At 41.4% G+C, this 27,476-nt stretch overlaps 1 protein-coding gene across 1 annotated transcript in view; it reads right to left on the bottom strand.

Moving 5' to 3' along the window:
- The window catches only part of LOC126263085 (ras-related protein Rab-43), a 60,245-nt gene extending 33,001 nt beyond the window's left edge, over positions 1-27,244 (bottom strand). The window contains exons 1-4 of the mRNA XM_049960081.1: positions 26,964-27,244; positions 14,471-14,555; positions 14,116-14,214; positions 581-738 (exon numbers count right to left, since the gene is read on the bottom strand). Coding sequence (XP_049816038.1) covers positions 581-738; positions 14,116-14,214; positions 14,471-14,555; positions 26,964-27,155 — 534 coding nt within the window. The 5' untranslated portion in view covers positions 27,156-27,244. The remainder of the gene's footprint in view (positions 1-580; positions 739-14,115; positions 14,215-14,470; positions 14,556-26,963) is intronic.
- Between the last annotated feature and the right edge of the window lie 232 nt (positions 27,245-27,476).

The raw sequence follows: 27,476 nt of genomic DNA, 5'->3' as shown, positions 1-27,476 counted from the left end.
AGACACAGGGAAGAACACACAAGCTGTGATGATTAATTAAATTTCTTGTAACAGTTGTTAACTGACTGGCAAACAAGCAGCTGTACAATTTGCATGTGGGACTCATTATGGCCAACTTATCAGCATTCTCAGAGACAGAGAAGAGAGATGGAGGCACTTGGAGGAGAATCAAGAATGGCTCTTGAAAAGAATTGGTTGGAACGTTAAATGTATAGCCTGTTGTGAGGGCCACACTGTTAACAGTATTCAATGTTCTATAGCAAGGACTTACACACTGATATTACTGCCAAACTGAATATGGTATTTGATCACTGCTTACTTGTTCAGGATAATTTCCTCATTTGTAGTAATAGCACAATAATATAGCTTCTGCATTGTTGTTAAAACCTGTTGGGCCCATCGTGTTATATTACAATTTGTCAGAGGTTTTTTTCTTAAAAAAAAAACCCTGATCTACCGATTATTACTTGAATTTAATTTAGTCCTGACGAAACACTTTTGCAGCTATGTATTGGATACTTACTCATGTAATTAAAACACCCAAAAAGTTTGCAAAAACAACATGTAATCTATTACTAACCTTCAGTTCTGTAGCGAGACACATAAATGCGTCATCAATATTTGTATTATCTTTTGCAGATGCCTCCAAGACAAAGAGTATTTCAGGAATATATTCACACATAGCCTCTGCTTCAGCAAATTCTACCTCCCTCAAGCTTTCCATATCACACTTGTTTCCTGTTGACATACAAAACATACACAAAATGATGATAAATTAATGTAGCAAATACCTTGTATACATTATCAACAGCTCTCATAAAAAGTGTGTAAATACTGAGATAAATCGACTACATGTATCCATATCAAATGCTTGAGATTAGAGAAAATACATTTAAAAGTAAAAAGCAAAAGAAACACACATAAATGACGTACCACTCATAAATGATAAATAGCAAAATAGAGATAATAACAACAATAGTAAAAACTGGAGACAAGGCCTATCTTACTTAACACCTGTGACTACTATCTACATGCAGAAAATTGACTTATGAAGAATTCTGCATTATGGATATTTGAAGAACAGTTCCTAGCACTGATGCCCCCACTGAGGGAAATTGCCTTCTGGGTCTTCTGTGATGCCAAATAACCCAACATTTTTGTCATTTTGGCCACCGATACCAGAATGCTCAACAGGAGTGTAGCCTTCTTTGTTTTGAACATCATGAGTAACGACATACTAGCCATAATGCAACCAACAGTGCCATAACTACTCAGAAAGGAGCGAATATTATACGCTGTGTTTCCAGTTTGTTAAGATGCTGATGAAATATATATAACTACCAAATATGGTATTTTGCACATTGTTTTCTTAGCATTATAGCTCCAGTTTTAATCAAATTATTTGTTTAATTTATTTGGGGTTGTGCAGATAGTGTACTGACAACATTTTCAGACTACTGTCCCATTTTCAATCATCAAAACTAGCACATGCATCCTTGAAGAATGGCACAATGCCACTACTGAACACTACCCTTCGCAACGACTGTCTGTCTTCAAACCTACAACCTCCTTCCTGGTCAGCTGGATCAACTACATCCTCACCCACAATTACTTCTCCATCACCTACAAGCAAATCTGCAATACAGCAATGGCAACCCACATGGCACCATCCTGTCCTAACTATCCTTGAGCCATCTAGAGGAATCTTTCCTAACTACCCAGTATCCCAGCCCCTCACCTTTTTCAGATTCACTGATGATATCTTTGTGATCTGGACCAAGGGTCAGGACACCTTGTCCACATTCCTTCAGAACCTCAACGTCTTCTCCCCCATTCACTTCACCTGATCTTCCTCAACCCAATTAGCCACCTTCCTCGATTCGGACCTCCAACCCAAGGATGGCTACATCAGTACCCCAACCATATTAAACTTACCAACTGCCAACACTGCCTTCACTTTGACACCTGCCATCAATTCCATACGAAGAAGGCCCTTTCATACAGCCTAGCCATGTGCCATCGTCACATCTACAGTTGTGAGCAGTCCCTCTCCAAATACACCAAAAGTCTCTCAGAGGCCTTCACAGACAATAATTACCCACCCAACCTTACACAGAAACAGATCTCTCATGTCTTGTCTCTCCAGTCACCTACCACCTTCCACACACCCACGACTAGCCACAAATGGGAACTCCCCTTGTGACTTAGCGCCAGCCACGATTGGAGCAACTGAATCACATTTTCTAACAGGGTTTCAATTACCTCCAGTTGCGGCCTGAAATGAGAAGTTTCCTACTCACAACCCTTCACACCCCTCCCACAGTGGGATTCTGCTGCCCACCAAACCTACACAATATCTTTGCCCATCCCAACTCAAACCCCTGCCCTCAACCCCTTGCCCCATGGATCATAGACCGAGATGCAAAACCTGTACCATATATCTCCCCTCCAGTCAAGTCACTGGCATCTTCTATACCATCAAAGGCGCAGCTGCCTGTGAAAGCAGTCGTGATCTATAAACTAAGCTGCAACCACTGGTTTGGTTTTTGTTTTGTTTTGCTTTAGGGCGCAAAAACAATTGGGGTCATATGCGCCCAAGTCAATACTATGGAACACACAGAGAGGAATTAAAAAAAAAGACTATATGTCAGTCCCAATTGACAGAATAGAAGACAGGTAAAAACAGGCATGTGGAAAAGGGCTAAAAGACACCATACAGCCCGCGCAGCATTTGCTAAAACAGCCGATAACTCAGACAGCAAACCCAAATGGGAACATAAAAGGTTAAAAAATGGACACTCCATCAGGAAGTGGCAGACAGTTAAACTTGAGTGGTTATGTGTATAAAGCGGTCGGGTAGCGCCACTTAGCAAATGACGATGGCTAAAAAGGCAGTGCCTAATACACAGCTGAGTTAAAATAACCTCCTCCAGCCGGGAGGGCCGAGAGGAGGTTGTCCAATCCACTGGTAGAGGCTTAATAAGCCGGAGCTTATTCCTGTGAAGGGAGAACCATTGGCAATGCCAAAGGGACACCACCTCCTGACAGACGGCAACACAGAGGTCATCGGAGGGACTATATGTACTCGGGTGGAGGTACGAGGTCTGCAGCTTTGGCAGCAGTGTCAGCAGCCTCGTTTCCTGGCAGACCGACATGACCAGGAAACCACAGAATCATCACACTGGCTCCACCAAGAGTGAGAAGTTGACAGTTTTCCTGGACCCGCTGCAGTAAGGGATGGGTGGTGTATAGCGCACATAGACTTTGAAGGACGCTGAGTGAGTCTGAGCAGAGGACACAATTGAAAAGGCTGTGTCACTGGATGTACTTCATGGCCTGATACAAAGTGAAGAGCTTGGCTGTAAATACAGATGAGTGTGCCAGAAGCCGTTATCAAAAGACACAGGTGCCCATGGCGAAGGCACACCCGACTCCACGGTCAGTCCGAGAGCCATCAGTGTATACAAAGGTATTATCGTGAAGTTCCATGCGAAGGTCCTGAAGCTGAAGGTGATAGACTGAGGCTGGAGTCGTGTCCTTAGGAAGTGACTGATGGCCAAGGTTAACATTGGCTGCTTCACGAAGCCAAGGTGAAGAAGTGTTTGCACACACCAGGAAAGGTGCAGGTAGCGTGAAGTTAAGCTGTCGTAGCAAGTGCAGAAAGCGGATTCCAGGAGGTAACAGAGAAGAAGGATGAGCCCCATACTGACTATCAAAGGAATCATCAAAGGAGGAGGCATAGGATGGGTGGCCACGAATGGCAGACAAACGGCATGCATATCTGCTGAGGAGAAAGTCACTGCAGTAGGACATGGGTAGTTCAAGCAGCTTCAGCATACAGACACTCAACCGGGCTGATGTAAAAGGCACGCATGGCAAAACGGATGCCACGATGGTGGATAGTGTTGAGATGACGAAAGAGGGATGGGCAGACACATAAACAAAGCACCAATAGTCGAATTTCGAATGAACAAGGCATGAGTACAAACGGAGGAGGGTGGTTCGATCGGCATCCCACCAGGAAGTAACACTGACGACATGTAGGTCATTCAGGAACCGCGTACAGCGAGCATGAGTCCCAGGAATTTCGTAGCTTTGACGAACATAAGGGCAACAGGGCCAAGATGTAAAGATGGTGGGAGAAACTACTTGCATTGCCAGAAATTCATACAGATGGTTTTGTCAGTGGAAAAGTGAAAGCCATTATTGATGCTCCAGGAGTAAAGACAATCAAGACACCGCTGAAGATGCTGCTCACAAGGGAACCTCCCCATCGAGCCCCCATCAGAAGTTGCCACAGTGGATAGGCCTTGAAAAACTGAACACAGATCAATCGAGAAAACAGGAAGAAGTTGTGTGGAACTATGAAAAAAATAAGCAAAATATACAAACTGAGTAGTCCATGCGCAAGACAGGCAACATCAAGGATACTGTGAGTTCAGGAGCGCTGTGGTCCCGTGGTTAGCGTGAGCAGCTGTGGAACGAGAGGTCCTTGGTTCAAGTCTTCCCTCGAGTGAAAAGTTTACATTCTTTATTTTCGCAAAGCTATGATCTGTCCGTTCGTTCATTGACTTCTCTATTCACTGTAGTAAGTTTAGTGTCTGTGTTTTGCGACCGCACCGCAAAACTGTACGATTAGTAGACGAAAGGATGTGCCTCTCCAATGGGAACCGAAAACATTTGATCGCAAGGTCATAGGTCAACTGATTCCTCCACAGGAAAACACGTCTGATACATTCTATACGACACTGGTGACGGCATGTGCGTCACATGACAGGAATATGTTGTCGACCCACATAACTTGTACACTTGGCGAATGGGTAAAAAGATTCTTCTACCTTGCCCAATTTAGGTTTTCTTGTGGATGTGATAATCACTCCCAAAAATGTGATGAAAACATAAGAGTTTGTCACATACACTGCAACAAATGACTGCAACAGTTTCACAGTCGAAAAGTTTTCCCTGTGCTCTGTCAAAACACATGTTTTTACCTCGCATCGGACTGACGGACAGACAGATAATAATTGTCTGAAAATAAAAAATTAAACTTTTCACTCGAAGGAAGACTTGAACCAAGGACCTCCCGTTCCGCAGCTGCTCACGCTAACCATGAGACCTCGGTGCTCCTGAGCTCACACTGTCCTTAATGTTGCCTATCTTGCACATGGACTACTCAAGTTTGTATACTTTGCTTATTTTTTTCAAAGTTCCACACAACTTCTTCCTGTTTTCTCGATTGATCCGTGTTTAGTTTTTGAAGACCTATCCAGTGTGCCAACTTATAACTAAATCTGAGGCGGGTGCAATGGGGAGGTTCCCTTGTCAGTGAGACAGGTCCATTGAGAACTGCAATAGATGGCCAAATCGTCAACAAAAAGCGAGCCAGAGATGCCCGGTGGGAGACAGGCCATGACAGGGTTAATGGCGATAGTAAAGAGGACAACACTCAGGACGTTATCCTGATGCACACCATTTTCTTGGATAAAGGTGTCCGTCAAGGCAGAACCCACATGCACCTCGAAAACTCAATCTCATAAAAATGCCTGAAGGAAAGAGGGAAGGTGGCCGCGGTAGCCCCACATATAAAGAGTACGGAGGATACCAGTTCTCCAGCAGGTGTCATAGGCTCTCTCCAAATGGAAAAACATGGCCGTAGTCAGCAGAAAACCATTCATGACGTGTGTGGACAAAGTAACGAGATGGTCAACTGCAGAACACCTTGCTTGAAAACCACACTGCATTCATCAAAAAACCGCGAGACTCGGGCCACAATACCAGCTGCGGTTGTACTTGTTAAGCAGAAAGTGCTTGCCTATAAGAGAAAGGTACTACAACATCTGAATGTGGATGGGTCCAGCCCTGGGGCGGAGGATCGGGATGAACTGATAGCATGATCGAGCTCCCTCATAGTAAAGGCGGCATTGTAGCACTCTCAATTCAGAGAAGAGAAGAGAAGGGTATCGCCCAAGCCTCATCCACTAGTTTCCAATGGAGGAAGGCAGGCTGATAGTGGGAAGAGCTCGAAACTTCTGCAAAATGGTGGCCCAAGGTGTTGAAGATAGCAACAGGGTCCACGATAACATCATTTGCTCCTGCGAGGCCGGAAATTGGTGAATGGGTCTCGGTCCCAGAGAGCCATTGGAGGGCTGGGACATGATGTGGTAAAGAGGAACTGTGAGGAATGGAACATACTGCAGCAATAAGGATAATGTTGGTGAGATAGTGCACCTGGTCATCATAACCGGGGAAATCTTTTTCTTCGAAGGTTGCCAGGGAGGAGTAAAGCTGCCAGTCAGCCATAGTAAGCTGCCATTTGGGGTTGCACGCAGATGGGGTAGGAGTCAGCAAACGGAGAGCACACGGGAAATGGTCGCTCAATAGGTATCAGAAAGAATGGACCATTCAAGACAATGGGCGAGCTGGGCAGTGCAAAAGGACAGGTCCAAATGAGAATAGGTGTGTGAGGAGACGGAAAGGAAAGTAGTTGCTCCAGTGTTAAGGCAGAAGAGGTTAAGTTGGTTAAGAAGGTGAGCCAAGAGGGCACCTCTCTGACAGGTCCTGGGAGAACCCCTTTGGGGAGGTGGCTGCCCAATAAGGTGAAAGAAGGCTGCCCTGTTGACATCAAATGAAGAAGGTGCATAAATGGTAAAGAGGGAAAAAGTCAGGCAGGGAAGGAAAAGGCGAACTGCAACAGCTTGAAGACCGGTAGTCAGGGAGATGGGTTGACTATGAAGGTCATCCCTTATGAGCAGCATGACACCCTCATGAGACGGAATGGCGACCTCAAGGGGAAGATCAAAATGAATCGGTAAATAATGTGAAAGCTCAAAGCGGTCATGAGGGCACAATTTCATTTCCTGAAGGCAGAGTACAAGGGGATACTGCAATGCTAAAAGCAGCTTTAAATCCTCTGTGTGGGACCGAACACCGTGAATGTTCCATTGAAGTACAGTCATGAGGAGGAAGAGATGTAGGGGTGTCAACTCGGCGGCCGCTGAGTGACAGCCGGTGTAGAGTCGCTACTACAGGGCACAGAAGCAGGAGGATCCTGCTCCATGGGGTCCACAGCAGCATCAATTTCCTTGTGCGGTCAGTCCGTGGAATCCAACGCTGAAAAACAGTTGGTGGTGCGCACTGGTGAGACAGAGACAGGCCGGCTGGGCTAAGGTACCACATGGTGACACGGTCAAACAGAATCTTCGAGTTGGCGAAGGAGAAAACTATTTGCATTTGGTGGACTTCTTTGAGCCTTTCCGGTTACAGGAAGACTCGGGTGTTGTTTGGCTGGAGAGATGGAGGAAGTCTTCACAGGAGTACTCCTCCTGTCCTTTCCTGCCTACTGGTTGTGCAGCTGGTGGTTGACGGTTTGTTGCACATTTCATTAACAGTACAGAGTAACCCACCACTTTGAAATGTAAGGTGGGTCAGATGCTTCTGAATCTAACAGCAAAGACTTCTCATTGTTACAATCTTATTGGTATACAGTTGTTGATGCTGTTTTTTAATAATATAGAGAACATAATACATAAAGATTTCTCTGAGGTTACAGTGAATTGAATGCTTAACAACTGTTAAAATGGTTCATATAATTTGTTACTACCTAGTTGATGAGGATATAATTTATATAATGCAAATGTCAAAGAAAAATAAAAAAAGAAAATGTAACACAATGAGAGTGGTGAAAATAATTTGTAGTATGTAGAGGGAAGTGATACACTGTATTTGGATGTGTAATACAGTCTGAGTAACATGTAGGTTAATAATGGCCTATTTCTACCTATTTCAGATGACAAGGTCTCGATACAACCTCGAGGCATTCTCATTTGAAATGGTTTGTGCTAATGTATACAGATTAAATGCTGATTGAGCACTTCATACATGAAATACACGAATTTTAGCTTTACATGAGAAATACACTTATGTTTCTAACTTGTTAGTAGAAATAGAATATAGTTCATTGCTACTTGAATGCATTATTCCTTAAATAACTTAATACATTTATAATATATATAAAATTCATTTATTGTAGCTTTGAATAGAGAAGAGAATATACTTCTGTCTGCACACAGTAAGACGAGCAATACATTACTGCTTGTGTGTAGTATACATTAAACACTATGCAGGATGTCATTGGGGAGGAGGAGCCTCGGAATAAAAGTTCTTTGAGCCTTCTCCTCCCAAGCGACATTACCTTATTACTACAGTCTTAGTATGTGGTGCCAGTGTTTGTTTGTTTTATGATTGTTGTGTTGTTGGTGACTGTGTTGTGGCATGCTGTGTCATGCATTGTGGGTTTTGGTCCCTTACATGTTGATACCTTCTGAGTCATCGTAACATAGTGTTCCTTCCTCATTTTCGGAATCTGTGGTCATGTTTGTGTCCTCCCATGTGGTTTGTTGTGTTGTTTGTGCTTGTCTACACCACCTTCCATATGGGTTTTGGCACTTGTATTCTTTGTGCACAGTGTTCAATACAATATCGGCTATGCTATTTATTGTGTTCCAGTCATCGGGATTAAGTATTATTCTGGCGATGTCATTGTCGTTCTGTATAGGTCTCACTTGTGCTAGCATGTTGCACAGCAGTGTGACATGTTCTGGTGTCCCAGTTTCTCCGCATACTTCATAGTTAGTTAGTCCCATACGGTTTAAATGTACCGGATATGGCCCATTTTTGAATCAGCCATTGTTTCATTTGTGATTTGTTCATAATGTTGGTTCCCATAATTTTGATGACTTTATCGAGCCTGTCCCTCTTAAGCCAGTAAAGTGCAGCTCTATAACGTTTGTTGCACAGCAGGATGGGAGGATGGCGATGCTACCTTGACACTGGGCGATTTCATAACCTCAGAGCTGAATTTGAGGTCGCACGTCTGCGTGGCCTTGTCCTTCATAGAGCGAGAGGTAACAAGAACAGAACTATAGGTGCCAGAACAGAGGGTTTGTGACTAGCCAGTAACTTGCGAGCTACTGGGTAAGGCACTTTTTCCTTTGCCCGAATCTTTTGGACAGCCCGCTCATCAAGATACATGGGATAACCTCGAGAGAAGGCGGCACAGCCACCACTGCAGTGGATACAGCGGGGAGGAGGAGGCGGACAATCGCCCTCGTGTGCAACTGTACCACAGGTTACACATTTGGCTGTGTGTCGACAAGACGTTCCACTGTGGTTGAAACGATGACACTGGTAGCAGCGCATCGTATTCGGAATGTATGGCCGGACTGTGATAATTTCATAGCCTGCTTTGATCTTGGACAGCAGCAACGCTATCAAACACGAGGAGAAGAGTGCGGGAAGGCACTAAGGAGGAATCTACCTTTTCCATTGCACAATGGATGGCGGTGACATGCTGATCAGAGAGGTAAGATTAGATCTTAGCCTTGGTTAGACCGCCGAGCAGACTGGTGTAAATTACATCACAGGAAGAATCCAAAGTTCTATGGGCCTCAACAAGAACACTGTAGCTGTGGAGAAGCGAGGTAGCAAGCAGTTGTTGAGAATCAGTGCAGAGTGTCTCCAAAAGCAAAGTGCCAGTCCATAAATGAGAGGAGGATTTCACAGGACCAGCAACTGCATCAACACCTTTCTGAATAATAAATGGATTTACCGTGGTGAAGGACTGACCGTCTTCAGTACGTGAGACCACGAGGAACCGTGGTGCAGTGGGAAGGGGCTTTGAATCATTAACCTTATTACATTTACGTTACGTAGATGTCAATTGGGAAGATGATTAACTCATTGTGAGAAAATCCCCACGATTGCCAGCGTCTCCGATAGTGTGCTTCTTCCAACTGGGGGCTCCCTTCACAAGGGGGGCACCCGCCTTTGATGACTGTTCACACCTCAGGCCACACCTTCCACACATCTGACAGAGGGACCAATTGGCAATTTGGGAATGTTGCAGCTCAGGCAATCACCACTCCCTGGGTCTGACCTGTAACAGGGTGTATGTGTGGACCCTACCTGACGACCGGGCTGGGAATTATGCATTGCTTAGTCACCTGTTACCTGTCAGATGTGTAGGCTCGCCTTCAGGAATGCACAGGGAGGATGAAGGAAAAGAGGAACCTCAAACGCCGAAGCAGGGGAATGAGAGGAGAAGGGAAACAAGGAAAGGAAAAGGGAGCGAAAAACAAAGGTGAGACTGTTTGTATGTCAGCGACAGACAATGCATAGCATTCCCAATTACATTCCAGACATGTTCCCCAAGTGAGGGGAAAAAGAATAGCAAGAGGATAGATATGCAACACAGAAGGGAAAAAATGCTGCAAAGGCTGGGGTCATGTGGTAGCCAAGCACGAATCTGCCAAAGAGAGGCGAGTGGTGCTGCTTTCTACATGGGCATGGTGATTAACAAGCTGTCTGTCCGTATGAATGGCTACTGACAAACTGTGGCCAAGAGACAGCTGGACCACCCAGTTGCTGAATATGCTGCCCAACACAATCGGCTCCACTTCAACAATTGCTTCAAAGCCTGCGCCATTTGCATCCTCCCTACCAACACCAGCTTTCCTGAAATGCGCAACTGGGAACTCCCCTTGCAGTACATCGTATGTCCTGGTAAATCCCCTGGCATCAACCTTCACTAGTCCCTCTCTTCCACTTATCTATCTCCCTCTCTGCTCCCACTCTAACACAACATGGTCTTCAACTCCACCAATGCACCTGCTAGTCCTTTCCCCCTTCAGTATCTCTCCTTTTCCTCCTTCCCCTTAAACCTCCCAACTGCATCTAGTAGCCCTACCCTATCCCCATGATGTCCCTGCACACTCCCACAAGCTGCATTACAAATTCTCCCACCCTACCCTGCTATCCCCACCTCACACCACCTTACCTCCACCACCAGGTTGTTGCCCCCATCTTGCACAGTTATGACTCAGTATGGTCGCTGCAGCCAGAGACAGTGATCTGTGTGTGAATTGTGCTTGTGTGAATGTGTGTGTATTTTCTATTTCAGAGGAAGAATTTTTGCTGAAAGCTAAAATGTGTAGCAGTCTTTTTGCTGCACCTCTATCCGACTCAGAGTCTCTTCTATATGGTAACAATTTACCCCTTTCGTAATATTGTTATTACAAAGCAAAAATACCTGCCTTTGTGAAGGGCAACAATATACTTTAGCGCCATACTTTTAGTTTCTGTACAATCTGAGTCAGCCTCTTCTCATTAGTCACTGAATCTACCCATCCAGTCTTTATTCTGCTGTAGGAAAACATTTCAAAAATTTGTTTTCTCGCCTCGTCTGAACTACTTATCATCTGCATTCCACTTCCGTAAAATGTTACACTCCAGACACCCACCTTCAAGAAATACTTCTTAACACTCAAATTTATATTAGATATTAACAAATTCCTCTTTTTCAGGCATTCTTTCCTTGCTATTGCAAGTATGCATATTATACCCTCTTACCTCCCATCATCAGCAGTTATTTTGTTCCCAAAATGGGAAACCTCATCTATTACTTTCAATGTATCATTTTATAATCTAGTTCTCTCAGTATTGCCTCATTTAACTGACAACATTTCATTACAATTGTTTTACTTTTGTTGGGGCTCTTTTTATAACCTTTTTCAAGACACTGTCTATTATGTTCAGTTGTTCTTTGGCACAATTACAATTTCATCAGCAAACCTCAAAGTTTATATTTCTTCTCCCTGAACTTTTAGCTTGTACCTGCAGTCTGGTTCCTGTACAAGTTGTAAATAACCTTTTGCTTCCCATATTTTAGCGCTACTACCTTCCAAATTTCAAATAGTGTCTTACAATCAACAATATCAAAAGCTTTATTTAAATCTACAAATACTTCAAAAATGGCTCTGAGCACTATGGGACTTAACATCTGAGGTTATCAGTCCCCTAGAACTTAGAACTACTTAAACCTAACTAACCTAAGGACATCACACACATCCATGCCCAAGGCAGGATTCGAACCTGCGACTGTTGCGGTCGCGCGGTTCCAGACAAAGCGCCTAGAACCGCTCGGCCACACCGGTCGGCATCTACAAATACTACAAAAGTAAATTCGCTCTTCTTCAAGAATCTTGTAAGGTAAATCGAAGGGTCATTACTGCCTCGCATGTTCCTCCTTTTCTGCAGAAACCAAACTGATCCTCCCCAAGGTTGGCCTCTACTAGTTTTTCCATTCTTCTGTACATAATTCGACGACTCAGTATCCTGCAACCAGGGATTATTAAACTCTTGTCAAGTAATATTCACACCTGTCAACACCTTCCTTCTTTTTAATTGAAATTATTATATTCTTCTAGAAGTCTGGGGGTATTTTGCATGTTTCAAATCTTGCACATCAAGTGGAATAATTTTGTCAGAGTTGGCTCTCCCAAGGATCTCAATAATTGAGATTGTTGTCCACTCCAGAGGGAATGTTTCCACTTAAGACTTTCAGTGTCCATCAAATAATTCTTGTAGTATCATATTTTTCATCTTCACCTACTTCTGCCCTTTCTATCACACTGGCCTGAAGTTTGTTTCCCTTATACAATCTCTCTATACATTCACTCCACCTTTCACCTTACTCTTCTTTGACTAGTAAAGGCTTGGCACATGGGCTCTCGATATTTATACAGCTGCTTCTTATTTCTCCCAAGGTCTCTCTAATTTTTCGACAGGCGACTTCTATCTTTCTCCTAGTTACACATGCTTCTACAGCCTTGGAGTCATAAGACAGATTTAAAATACCTTCACTGATTTCAGAAATAACCTCAGAAAAATGTAGAGATTTTGAAAGGAATGTTGTGTAAGCCAACACTATAGATGACTGCCAATAAAAAGTTGGTCTTACTATGTTCATTATTGTTATTCCCCACTGTGTTATGTCTATTATTTTACAGGTTCTGTGGGATTTTTCTTTCAAGAAATATATGAGTACATAGCGTGCAAACTATCAGCAACTGCCACAATTTTCTTCTTCTTATCGCCCACACTTTCTAATAAATAACCTACTTTCGAGGTGCCAAAATGTGCAAGAATAAATGAAATGTCTATAAAACGCCACACTGTACAATGCACTTGTGGTGAGACAGATGCAATTCCTGAAATCCATCACCTGTGGTCTCTGGCCTGCCAAGGAGCACTGCAGTCCCAGATCCATGGACAGACCATGAAAATCCACCGCATTATGCCGCATGCAAACAGACCCAGCCTTCGGGTAGATCGGTGACACTAGTTATGATGGGCAAGGCTTGCACATTAGTGGGAAACTATGGGCATGCCCAATCTGTTAAGAGATACCTGCAGAAATGACCTGTGCTTTTGGCCCAACATGGAAGTCCATTCGTGTGGCCAGCTTTCATTTGTCACAGACATCATTTTGATGAAATGAGGCTGCCATGATCAATATGCAAACAGAGAAGTTGCACAAATACTCTGAGAATCAGTACTAATCAGGATAGGTAGCAACTCACCATAAATATGATCTCTGAGCTGCAGACAAGCATATAGAAAAGACAACAACACACTCACAACTAAATTTTTGGCCATAGCCTCTGTCAGAAAATGAGAGCACACACACACATTTACGCTATCACTCAGAGACAGCACACACATGACCACCGTCTCCAGCCACTGCATCAACAATCTCTGAGAATCAGATTTAAAAAAAACAAGAAGCCTACTACTACTCAAGCCTCCCTGCCTCTTATCGGCAGCTGCAAGGCTAGTGGCATAAGTGGTCGCAGCACTGACTGTAGGCTGAGGGGAGTGGTATGAAGGGGAGAAGGAGTAATAATGAGGGAGTAGGAAAGCAGTGCAAAGCCAGCGATGATGCACGACTCTCAGTAAACAAACTATTTCATCCACTGAGATAAAAATGAGATTTTCCCAGTGGTTTTTTTTTTTCAAATTTCTTTTTATTCCCCTGATACATTTGAAATTCCCTGATATTCTTTGATTTCCAGAACTTGTGGCAACCAGGACAATTAAACTGATCAGTGAAGTCACTCAGTTTCAATATAATTTTGATAAAATGACTAGGCAATCGTGAAGAGCTAAATTGTTTTGTACCTATTTTTCAATTACTCCACCTGTTATCAAATTTAATAACATACAAAAAGAGAACAGAATGATCAGCTGTTTATTTATCAATACTTGAGCAGTACTTACCAACCTGAACCAACATCACATTTGAAGCCGTGTATCTTCGAACTTCTTCTATCCACCTTTGCAGGCTAAGAAATGATGATCGCTTGGTTATATCATAAACTAAAATACACAAAATGGAATAAACAGCTAAATAAAAACATGAACCATACATGCAGAACATTATATTTGGAACAAAAACAGATATTGACAATACTCATAAGGCAACTTTCCAAACTTTATTACATTAACATGTTGAAACTGGTAGCAAGACACAGAAAGCAAATTCACAACAATATATATTAACTTACTTACCCATTTTGTTTTTAAAACACAAAATTATAAGAAAATTCTTTAAATAAATTACATGAATTCTTACCAATTATAACACCATTCGCTGAGCGATAGTAACTCTGTGTTATTGTCCTAAATCTTTCCTGACCTGCTGTATCCCAGATCTGGAGCTGTAAAAATGCAAATATTTACATAACCTGTGAAAAATTCCATTGTCTGAATATGCCTGAACATAAAATATGAATGTAGAAAAATTAAAATTAACAGAGCTCTATTTAAAAGTCACCGGGACAGAAGCAAGGATATTAGACTTGAAAAGTGATCCTTCACCAAAACCAAGAGAAAGAGAGAACTGAAAAATGGAAAGATCTTTCCTTATCTGCATATAGGTGCAGGGATGAAAGGGTAGTTATTCTTCAGCTAGAAATGGCCTTTACATGTTCCCTATTATTGTGCACTTCGCGGAAAGTTTCTATCGTTACAGAAACATTGCTACAATATCTTCATGCTGTTGTTGTTGTTGTTGTGGTCTTCAGTCCTGAGACTGGTTTGATGCAGCTCTCCGTGCTACCCTATCCTGTGCAAGTTTCTTCATCTCCCAGTACCTACTGCAACCTACATCCTTCTGAATCTGCTTAGTGTATTCATCTCTTGGTCTCCCTCTACGATTTTTACCCTTCACGCTGCCCTCCAATGCTAAATTTGTGATCCCTTGATGCCTCAGAACATGTCCTACCAACCGGTCCCTTCTTCTCGTCAAATTGTGCCACAAACTCCTCTTCTCCCCAATTCTATTCAATATCTCCTCATTAGTTATGTGATCTACCCATCTAATCTTCAGCATTATTCTGTAGCACCACATTTCGAAAGCTTCTATTCTCTTCCCGTCCAAACTATTTATCGTCCATGTTTCACTTCTATACATGGCAACACTCCATACAAATACTTTCAGAAATGACTTCCTGACACTTAAATCTATACTCGATGTTAACAAATTTCTCTTCTTCAGAAACGCTTTCCTTGCCATTGCCAGTCTACATTTTATATCGTCTCTACCTCGACCATCATCAGTTATTTTGGTCCCCAAATAGCAAAACTCCTTTACTACTTTAAGTGTCACATTTCCTAATCTAATTCCCTCAGCATCGCCCAACTTAATTCAACTACATTCCATTATCCTCATTTTGCTTTTGTTGATGTTCATCTTATATCCTCCTTTCAAGACACTGTCCATTCAGTTCAGCTGCTCTTCCAAGTCCTTTGCTCTCTCTGACAGAATTACAATGTCATCGGCGAACCTCAAAGTTTTTATTTCTCCTCCATGGATTTTAATACCTACTCCGAATTTTTCTTTTGTTTTCTTTACTGCTTGCTCAATACACAGATTGAATAACATTGGGGAGAGGCTACAACCCTGTCTCATTCCCTTCCCAACCACTGCTTCCCTTTCATGCCCCTCGACTCTTATAACTGCCATCTGGTTTCTGTAGAAATTGTAAATAGCCTTTCGCTCACTGTATTTTACCCCTGCCACCTTCAGAATTTGAAAGAGAGTATTCCAGTCAACATTGTCAAAAGCTTTCTCTAAGTCTACAAATGCTAGAAACGTAGGTTTGCCTTTCCTTAATCTAGCTTCTAAGATAAGTCGTAGGGTCAGTATTGCCTCACGTGTTCCAACATTTATTCGGAATCCAAACTGATCTTCCCCGAGGTCCGCTTCTACTAATTTTTCCATTTGTCTGTAAAGAATTCGTGTTAGTATTTTGCAGCTGTGACTTATTAAACTGATAGTTCGGTAATTTTCACATCTGTCAACACCTGCTTTCTTTGGGACTGGAATTATTATATTCTTCTTGAAGTCTGAGGGTATTTCGCCAGTTTCATACATCTTGCTCACCAGATGGTAGAGTTTTGTCCGGACTGGCTCTCCCAAGGCCGTCAGTAGTTCCAATGGAATGTTGTCTACTCCGGGGGCCTTGTTTCGACTCAGGTCTTTCAGTGCTCTGTCAAACTCTTCACGCAGTATCTTATCTCCCATTTCGTCTTCATCTACATCCTCTTCCATTTCCATAATATTGTCCTCAAGTACATCGCCCTTGTATAGACCCTCTATATACTCCTTCCACCTTTCTGCTTTCCCTTCTTTGCTTAGAACTGGGTTTCCATCTGAGCTCTTGATGTTCATGCAAGTGGTTCTCTTATCTCCAAAGGTCTCTTTAATTTTTCTGTAGGCAGTGTCTATGTTACCCCTAGTGATACTCGCTTCTACATCCTTACATTTGTCCTCTAGCCATCCCTGCTTAGCAATTTTGCACTTCCTGTCGATCTCATTTTTGAGACGTTTGTATTCCTTTTTGCCTGCTTCATTTACTGTATTTTTATATTTTCTCCTTTCATCAATTAAATTCAATATATCTTCTGTTACCCAAGGATTTCTACTAGCCCTCTTCTTTTTACCTACTTGATCCTCTGCTGCCTTCACTACTTCATCCCTCAGAGCTACCCATTCTTCTTCTACTGTACTTCTTTCCCCCACTGCTGTCAATTGTTCCCTTATGCTCTCACTGAAACTCTGTACAACCTCTGGTTTAGTCAGTTTATCCAGGTCCCATCTCCTTAAATTCCCAGCTTTTTGCAGTTTCTTCAGTTTTAATCTACAGATCATAACCAATAATTTGTGGTCAGAGTCCACATCTGCCCCTGGAAATGTCTTACAATTTAAAGCCTGGTTCCTAAATCTCTGTCTTACCATTATATAATCTATCTGATACCTTTTAGTATCTCCAGGATTCTTCCATGTGTACAACCTTCTATCATGATTCTTGAACCATGTGTTAGCTATGATTAACTTATGCTCTGTGCAAAATTCTACCAGGCGGCTTCCTCTTTCATTTCTTTGCCCCAATCCATATTCACCTACTTATTTCCTCCTCTCCCTTTTCCTACAACCGAATTCCAGTCACCCATGACTATTAAATTTTCGTCACCCTTCACTATCTGAATAATTTCTGTCATGGAGTATTATACACTTATTTTGGAAGTAAAGTTCAAAATTTTCTAAACATGGCTTATTCTTACAGAGTCAGAAATTTTAAGTCTAATAAACAGAGAAAAATTCCATAAACTGAAATTTTAAATAAGAGTGTCGATATGGAACCAACTTATAGAGAAAAATTAATTGCTTACGCCAGTGCCATTTTCAGATGACTTGTTGTTGCCAAGTTTCACTAAATGGATGCCAATACCATACACAGTTACTTGATACAGGCAACAGAAAATTCACAGCGCAACTGCCAATGCTGCCTACAATATAACATATACATACTGCATCGCCTGTGTAACTGATGGCAAAAACCACTTACTGTTATTTGCAACTGCAATAAAAGTTTCTGTCTGCAAAGCTTAAGTGTACGCTCTGGCAAGGATAAATGCGACTCTTATGGGGTCATGCCTTTCCCAACATTTTCAGCCTCACAAGGTACAATAAGACCAACAGCAATGCATCTTGTTCCTGTAATGGGCAGGGTCAGAATTGTTTGCATTACTGCAAAAGCTCTACACTGTCCTTAGCATTTAGCACTTCAGTGGAAATTCTCAATATTTTTCAAGCTACTAAGTATCTACAGTGGTCCAATAAATAGTGGGTGCACATTCACATGGCATAACGATTTTGGTACAAATGCAGCAAAATCAACTGCAAAAGTACACATGCAGATGTTATGATTAATGAAACCATCCGCAGGGAAGCACTAAAACTCCCTACGCCTATGTTAGAGGAAATCATTCTGCAGCCTGACCTGGAACTACAATGGATTCCTGAACCAACAACAATACAAGAGCAGCAACTGTAATTGTATACAAAGTGGGAGACATTGACAGTTCAGAATGCTCTACAGCCATTTGAAGGGCTGTCACATTGAAAAAATTGAGTTCGATCATGTTCCACAACTACAATTACAAACCACGTAGCAGAGCTTCCTTTAAGTCTACATTTTCAAGTAAAATTTGTTTGCACAGGGGAACAGTGGAAACAGTTTCACCAACACAGGCTCTAAAACAATGGAAGTAAGTATAGTTGACAACATATACAGTGATACAGGTTAATGTCCAACGAATCACAAGCTGCAGCCATTCACCCTGGTGGTTGGTTGGATGATTAAACGGACCAAACTACTGGGTCATCAGTCCCTTCTTCCTCAGACTAACAGATCTACATGACTGTACATCAGTGATGGCCTAACACACAAAACCATGAGAAAAAATGGAAATCAGTGTTTTGTCATCAGTGGCCGGTCTGGCCACCTTGGTGCAAGTCTTATTACATTCGACGCCACACTGGGCGACCTATGCGCTGGATGGGGATGAAATGATGATGAAGACAACACAACACCCAGTCCCTGAGAGGAGAAAATCCCCAACCCAACTGGGAATCGAAACCGGGCCCGTAGGACGGCAATCCGTCACGCTGACCACTCAGCTATTGGGCAGGGGAAGAACATCCCAAGGTCTACCAAAGGTAAACAAAGGCTAGATAAGGTACAAAAAAGAAGAAAGAAAGACAGGCAGGTGAGGTGCCCCATCTATGGAGCAGCCAGAAGCCCCCAAACATAAAGTGCAATGAGGGGACGTAATCCACCACTTAACAGAGGTACCCCACTCAGAAATTGTCCTTGAAAGACAAGCAACACGGACACGCAAGAGAAACACAGACAGACATAAGGCCAACACGTCAAACAGACCATGTGATGGTGGAAGGGGCAGGGAGGAAGAAAAAAGAGTGGGTAGGACGAGGGTAGGGTGGACCACTGAGCCTAGACATCCACAGCCCGGTCTGGGAGGAGGTGGCAACAGAGTGTTCTGCCAACCCCTCAATGGGCTGATAAGGTTCAGTGGCTCTCCCTTAAAGAGAGTAGTAAAAGCGTCCTTCACAAATAAAATGTAAAACTAAGTCAGTCGCTGAGGCATCGTCTCCGAACACCAGGTGTAGCACCAAGTCAGGGAGATTAAGAGTCTGCCACAGGGTGGCTAGGTTGGAGCAATTCAGAAAATGTGGACCACTGTCATGGAGGAGACATCCATAAGCCAGCTCAGTATAGCCGACGTGGACCCGGCAAGGGACAGTAGAGTCCTTGCAAGAGGTCTGCATGGAGGACCTCCACAGCTTCAAAGTCTCCTTTATCACCCATAGTTAGTTTGGTGAAGTCAGAATGAGCCAGATCCCTAAAACTTGACAGCATAGTACAAATTGGAGGTCTGTTTCCAGAATACCGATCTCAAGAGTTGGCTTTCTGGTAGCCAGTTTTCAGGCTATAAGCGAGTTCATTCTCCAGGAGCCCAACATGGCCCAGGATCCTGACAAAGGTCACTGAGTGTCCATATTGTTCAAGGGCATACAGGGAATCTTGGAAAGCCATAACCAAGGGATGGCAAGGGAAACAGTGATCGAGAGCTTGCGAACTCCTCAAGCAGTCTCTGCAGATGAGAAAGGACTCACCGGAGCAGGAAAGAATATGCTCAAGTGTATGAGAAATGGCTACCAACTTTAAAATGAAAACCTACAGCCATCCAGCAAGGGGCACACTTCACTTCAGCGTGTCTCGCATGAGTGTAAGCAAAACCTACGTGACCAGCAATCATCAAGCCATCAGTAGAGCCCATTTCTGAGCCCCGAGATGCACAAAGCATGGAGAAGTATAGAAATATTGGTGACAGAGGGCCTCGGGGTGAAGTGAGTCTTTTGGACCTTGTGATAGGTCAACACAAAGCTGTGGCCAAGGGATGCACCACGGAGGTGAACATGAGTGGGCCCGGAGGGCAGGTGGTGGAGGAAACAACTGGAATTCAGAGAGGAGGGACCGGATGAATATTGCGGCTGTTATCACTGATCTGGGCCACTGTTACCAGAGATGGAATTCCGTGTTTGGAAAGAGGAGACGGTAGTTCAAATACTTAGGAAAGCTGCAAATTTGTGTAGCATAATGGGCAAGCTATTATTGGCACCTGATCTGCACTGGAGGGACACCAACCTCCATGAGTCAGCTGTTCACACGGCTAATTCGAAAGACTCCAGCCGCAAGTCAACCCCACTCATCCCAGTGGGTCCTTGCTTGCGAGTAATGGATGGGAAAAAATCTGAATTTCATGTGATGATCTGTAGCTTGAAATAAGAGTAACATTCTACAGACTGGTTGCATAGCTTAGTGGTTAAGGTAATGACTGCACATATACAAGGTTGTGGGTTTTAATCTTGTCAGGTGCTTCAAAATTTTTTATTTTTTAATCTTTACCTAAATTACTCAGGCCATTCATTTTATTCAATTAATTAGCTTAAGTGTGTGTTTTCCTATTCCTCTGTCAGATCGTATTAGTCACCATATGAAATACACCATTTGTTCTAATTTCTCTTTCTATCAATTTTTTTCCAGTTGGAATCCTTGTTCATTTAATTTTGATTATTATTATGTGTTAATTTCAATTTAATTACTTCCATTTTATGATCTTACATTTTTGTCCATGTTGCTGCATTCATTACTTGTATTTCCCATTTTGTCCGCCCCCGGTAGCTGAATGGTCAGCGTGACGGATTGACAATCCCCTGGGCCCGGGTTTGATTCCCGGCTGGGTCGGTAAATTTTCTCCGCCCAGGGACTGGATGTTGTGCTGTCATCATCATCATCATCATCATCATCATCATCATCATCATCATCATCCTAATCGACTGCAGGTCGCCGAAGTGGCGTCACATTGAAAGATCGGCACCCGGCGAACGGTCTGCCTGAGGGGGGCCCTAGCCATATGATTAAATTTTTTTAAAAAAATTTCCCATGTTGCTTGAATTTCATTTTACTTATAATACCTGCTTTCAATGACAATTGTCATCCAAAAAGACGCACATCTTGTAATGAAAAATACATTCTTGACACCATTGCACAATCAACATAAATAGATTATTTTGTTGGCTTTTTTTAAATTTTTTTTTACTGATAGATTGGCATTTTTGCTTTAAATATTATGATATATAAACAAGAATAATTAAATTCACCTGCACAAAGATTCCAAGAAAATGACAGGAAGAAAAAAATAAGAGCAACTGATGATGTTAAAGCATTGATTAAGATGATGTGATGTGACAAAGGAGTAACAATTAAAAAAAAATGCATGTAAGCCAATTACCTGAATAAAAATAATGATCATTATTTCAATAAAGATTTGAAAAAAATTAATCAATGCAGCTGACAATATTCAAATTGACAACCTTTTCCATATGAGGTAGGTACCTTAACCATTATGCTACGCAACCCGTCTGACAATTGTTACTATTAGTAAACATACAAAGCATTAAGCAAAATTCTTAAACGAGGGCCCACCAGAGTGAATGGCGGCAGGGAGTGATTCCTTGAACTTTGACCTACATCACTGTATAGTTTGTTTCGAAAAGTCGATCCCACCAATGGGGACCTCTCCTTGTCAGTAATACTGGTACCCAGTTCATACCATTTCATGACTTGGAACCATTATGACATTCATATTTGAACCTTTTTCCAGGTAGCCTAGATTGCCCCCCCCCCCCAAAAAAAAAAAAGAACCAGACTCACATTACACTGAAGATAGATACAAAAACAAACAACTGCCCACAGTAGATTCCTTTCATGTTAAGAAATGTAGAGATTAACTCAGCACATTAGTAACAATCAAGTCCAGGCAATGGGCTACCACAGTGTCATCAGGAAGCACTGCAAAATTTTTACATGTGGGAACTTTTAAGACCATGACCACTGTTACCCAATTTCTTGACCTGTAAGGCTGCTAACTAATCTTACAGGTGCAGTCTGTTATGAAGATAGATTTAGCAGGTGCATATCTACAGCTGCCATTTAGGGACACTTCCAAACAACATACTGTTGTCAGTAGAGTGTGTGACCTAAATCAATATCATCAGTAACTTCCAATATGAATTAATAGTGCTCCAGAAATTTTTCTGAGATTTGTGGAGCAGACAGATTACTATATCCCACACTACAAAAACTACCAAGTCGATATCACCACAGTAGCAACAAAATTATACAGCAAGGGAAATCTCAGTCATTCATATCTTGCAAGAAGCTGGGCTTAAGTAGAACAGCTCTAAATATAATTTTGTTTTAAAGGTAACCCAAATACTTGAGAACATTTCCTGGACAGAAAAATAATACGGCCTATCATTGCATCTCTATAAGCTATCTGTAGTAATAATAAATCTGTAAAACTGTTGTAGCTGTTCGAACATACTTCCCCAAAACTACTGGGACGAATTTTCATAGGGTTTTCGCAGGTAACTTGAGCATAGCTCAGCACACCATACAGACTTCAGTTTATCAAAATAGATATTGTGATTTAAAGTTTTAGATAAAACTCGTACCTGTCGGTCTGAACATGTTAATGTCTTTTATATAATTAACTTTGCATAGCTTGGGACACCATACAGGCTTTAGTTCATCAAAATTGTATGATGGAAAAAAACGCATTTTAGCTGGAAGTTTAATGTTTTTTTTATTTCAGCCTTTGATCGCAATATGAATCCTTTAGACGATGACCAGTTTCAGTCCGTAATGACCATCCTCAGATCTTTTTTACACCATGTCCTAAAGTGATTAGACCATAATGACATTATGGCCTAATCACTTTAGGACATGGTGTAAAAAAGATCTGAGGATGGTCATTACGGACTGAAACCGGTCATCGTCTAAAGGATTCATACTGTGATCAAAGACTGAAATAAAAAACATTTGACAGTATTGGATCACTGTTTGTAAACGCGACCATGTCGCAGTTGGTGAAAGCTGGAAGTTTATCCAAACAAATATTGTGAATGCGAAAGTATCTCTGTCTATTATATTTTCATGACTAACCTGCTGAACAGATTTCGATGAAATATGGTATGGACATAGCTTGAACCCTGACAAAGAACACAGGCTAATTTTGAAAGTGTGTAATACAAGTTACTTATTGATTTGGAAAAAAAATATGTGAATTAAGGGAAAATATTTACTCTCTGAAAAAGCTATTTACTCTTTGACTTTCGGTCTTTATCATTGTTGTGAAAATGCTTTCCTAGGGTTATATGTGCTATGTGATATGATTGAAAGTAATGCATACAATGCTCATACAATCTTCAATACTTCTACACTATTTGTTACTTAATGTACATGCTGTATAGCTACTTCAATAGCACGATTCATAGATGCACACTCTTGCCCATGGCAAGTATGCACTGCTCAACAACAACACTGCACATGGCGATGCACTGTGCTTGTGATTTGAGACAGCTTGCGGGCGTGGGTGTTGGGAATGGGATGCACATCACAAGCTATGCTTAACCTGAACAGACAGACAGGGATCTTGATGTTATTGCACATACAGTAGCTTATTTACCCACCATCACTCTTCATCAAAAAATTACTGATATGTGAGTGCAGCCACAGAAAACGGCTAGACTGCACTAATAATAAAACTAAAACCATCATGTCTGCCTATTTGAATATGATAATCTCCAAAAACTACTAAGGAATTTTTATGTGGTTCTCACAGGTAATTTGAGCCTAGCTGCGGCAAGAGACAGGCTTTCTTTCATCAAAATCATTTCACAGATAAAAAAAGATACTGTACTTTTAAAATTTCATCTCTTTGAAGAATGATATTTTATCCATGTTGGATCTTGTGAACGAAGTGGCCATTAGTGATAGATGGTGAATGATGCAGTCACCAACTAGTACTTTTTAGTACTGTATGAAGTCAATATTTTATAATTAACTGGGGAAATATCAAGAATGGTGTCCCACAGTGTTCAGTCCTGGGTCCCTTATTGTTCTTCGTATATATTAATGACCTGCCACGCTATATTCATGAAGATGAAAAGCTAGTTCTTTTAGCTGATGATACAAGTATAGTAAACACACTCAATAAACAAGAATTATCTATGGAAATTGTAGATAATGTCTTTCAGAAAATTATTAAGTGTTTCTCTGCAAACAGACTCTCACTAAAGTTTGAGAAAACACAGTACATACAATGCTGAACAGTAAATGGCATAACACTATTGATAAATATAGACTATGAACGGAAGTATGTAACTAAGGTAGAACGTTCAAAATTTCTGGGTGTGTGCTTTGATTAGAAGTTGAATTGGAAGAAATACATTGATTTGATGAAACAGTTAGGGTCAGCTACTTATGCTATTAAGTTTATAGTAAATTTTGGTGATAAACATATCAGTAAATTAGTGTATTATACCTATTTTCATGGGCTGCTTTCATATGTCCTTATATTTTGGGGCAATTCATCATTAACAGGAAAAGTATTCATTGCACCACCCAAGATCACCTTGCAGTCATTTATTTAAGGTACTAGGGATGTTCACAGTACCTTCGCAATACATGTATTCACTTAAGAAATTTGTTATTACTAACCCACCCCACCTATCCCGGCAGTATGACCGATGATGCACTACTACTTGCTGCCACACAACAACACAGGAAACCCATCTGACTCTTAGCAGGCTGCCTCATGCCCAGAGGAAAAACTATGTAGTGAAGATGGTCAGACAAGGATTTAAACCTTTTTTCTCCTGACTGAGTATGGAATACTAACCACTACTCCACTCCTTTTCAGTAAGAGTCCTTTCACCATCGCAGCTTATTGTAACTACTATTAATCTTTTAGGTCAAATAAACATTAGCTTACTTATTCTTTTGACATTTTTGCATGTCAGTAAAGGTGTACACCTACAGAAACTAACGCTTGAAGCTGAATGTAAAGAGCAATAGAAAAGTTGAATGGAACAAACACATTACTAAGCATCAAATTAGAATTAAGGAAAAATAAAGCAGAGGTTAGTTACAAATAATACAATAAAGAAGTATAGTTACAACAAAGTAGTAAAGTTACTTGATTCAATTCAAAATTGCAGAACACACAGTAGCATAAACAAGACACATTTGAAACTGGTTCCTACGAGATAAGTATTAGATACTAATTACACACTGACATCAAGCGCACTGAGTGAATATAAGAACGAAAGGGTCTGTGTCATGAAATGGAATTATTTAGCTACAAGATACGGTTCCAACAGAACTATGATGTCATTAACGTAGTGGAAGTACAAGGTTTCACAAAAGGTCAATGGTTGACATAACTAACATGAAAATATGCGAGGGAAAATCTAAACTAATGGGACCTTCAAGGGAATAGGGAATTTTGGGTCAGCATCACCATTACTAACACCTTTAAACCATACCCAAAACTTGAAACTATCATACTTGTGGAAAAATTGGAATTCTGAGTAATATAATAAATGTAGCTCTGGAATGAGCAATTTATATACAAAAACATTGTTAGGACACAGTTACTGGCGAAAGTCAGTAGGGAAAAATCCCTTTGCATATTTTGAATATATGCATGCACAATTCTAGCAGACAACACAATCTTGGACATCATCACGCACAACAAATAAAAGATATATTATAAACAGAACTTGCAACCGACATCTACACCTGAAATATAAGACAGCAAGATGTCATCTACATAACATTAGTCACACACAGATGAATATACCCATGTCTCATGTTGCTCACTAGATCCCATTAAACAACTTTCATGTTGTCCTCCCTCATAACAAGATTATAGGGCTGCAGGGCCACGGCTACAGGATATTACTTGCAGCGAGTTAGCTGTTGGGCATTAATAATCTGGGTCTGTTTTTAAAGACATCCTGATGGCAGAGGTATTAAGACTGGAAAATCAAATGGCTCTACTGGCTCTGAGCACTACAGGACTTAACAGCTGAGGTCATCAGTCCCCTAGAACTTAGAACTACTTAAACCTAACTAACCTAAGGACATCACACACACCCATGTCCGAGGCAGGATTCGAACCTGCTCAGCCACCCAGGCCGGCTGCTGCAAAATCGCAACTAAAATTAAAGTGAGCTAAAAAGTCTCAGCAACCAATCTCTATGATTGCATGGAAGCTCATAGTGTGTAATATATCAGGAAAAGCCATGAGAATGGAGAGATCTGACTAGCTCGCATCTACATTAAGTTAATCAGTGTATAATTATAATAATGAGGTACTAAATCTACTAAGTATGCTCTGATAATAATACATGAAGTTTGGCAACCAAAACTTGTTAAATTCATAAAGATAGCATACAAGGTAAACATAAAAAAAAATTGATGAATATCATCATCACGCTTTACTTATTCCTGTCTAACACAGTTGGAAACAAATATACAGCACAGGCAACAATCAATAATTGAAAATTTATTTGATGTAGGCCTATAACAAGCAACACATACTTCCCTATGACAGGAGTTTGAGATCCCTTGAGACGTTTTCTTTCAGCCGACTTGTGACGTTAGAAGTTACAATGTCGTATGCTTTCAACCGTAATATAACACTTGAATGGATGTCTTTCATGAATTATCATCAATTATAGCGATATTCAAAGGCAAGAACTTCATTAGTTCTAATACTGGTTATATACTAATAATGATCACTGTTTAATCGATACACCACTCTTCCTGCAGGTGTCTCACACTCACCTTCACTTTTTTTCCATCCACAATCACAGTTTTCATAGAAAAATCTACACCTATAGTACTTCCATGTCTTTCTATAAAAGTTCCAGATTTGAATCTCTGAACTACACATGTCTTTCCCGTACCACAATCACCGATCAAAACTATTTTAAACAAGAAGTCGAAACTGTCATCTCCTGAATTTGTCTGCGACATTTTTTTGGTTTATGGACAAAGGCTGCCTACACTTTTTTAATTTCACTCTGTAGCTACATGACACTGCAAAGATATTACGCATCATAGATATGCCATCAAAACAGATCTGCACGAACAGATATATCTTTAACCTGTGACTCTGTATGCTTTCCCGCCGGTAACTCCTATTTGGCAACTGTGGCCAATAGTCACCATCTGACGATATAGAATATTTGTTTCGAAGTAATACTGTAGGTCAGACAAAACGTGATCTGGTGGCATGGTGGCAGGGCAGACTAGAGGACGTTATTCTGGAGTAACCATTATCACAGTTCCAGTTAT

Source organism: Schistocerca nitens, chromosome 6, assembly GCF_023898315.1.
Source record: "Schistocerca nitens isolate TAMUIC-IGC-003100 chromosome 6, iqSchNite1.1, whole genome shotgun sequence".
Classification (NCBI taxonomy): domain Eukaryota; kingdom Metazoa; phylum Arthropoda; class Insecta; order Orthoptera; family Acrididae; genus Schistocerca; species Schistocerca nitens.
The sequence above is the reverse complement of the archived record's forward strand: the minus strand, read 5'-3'. Positions and strand labels throughout refer to the sequence as shown.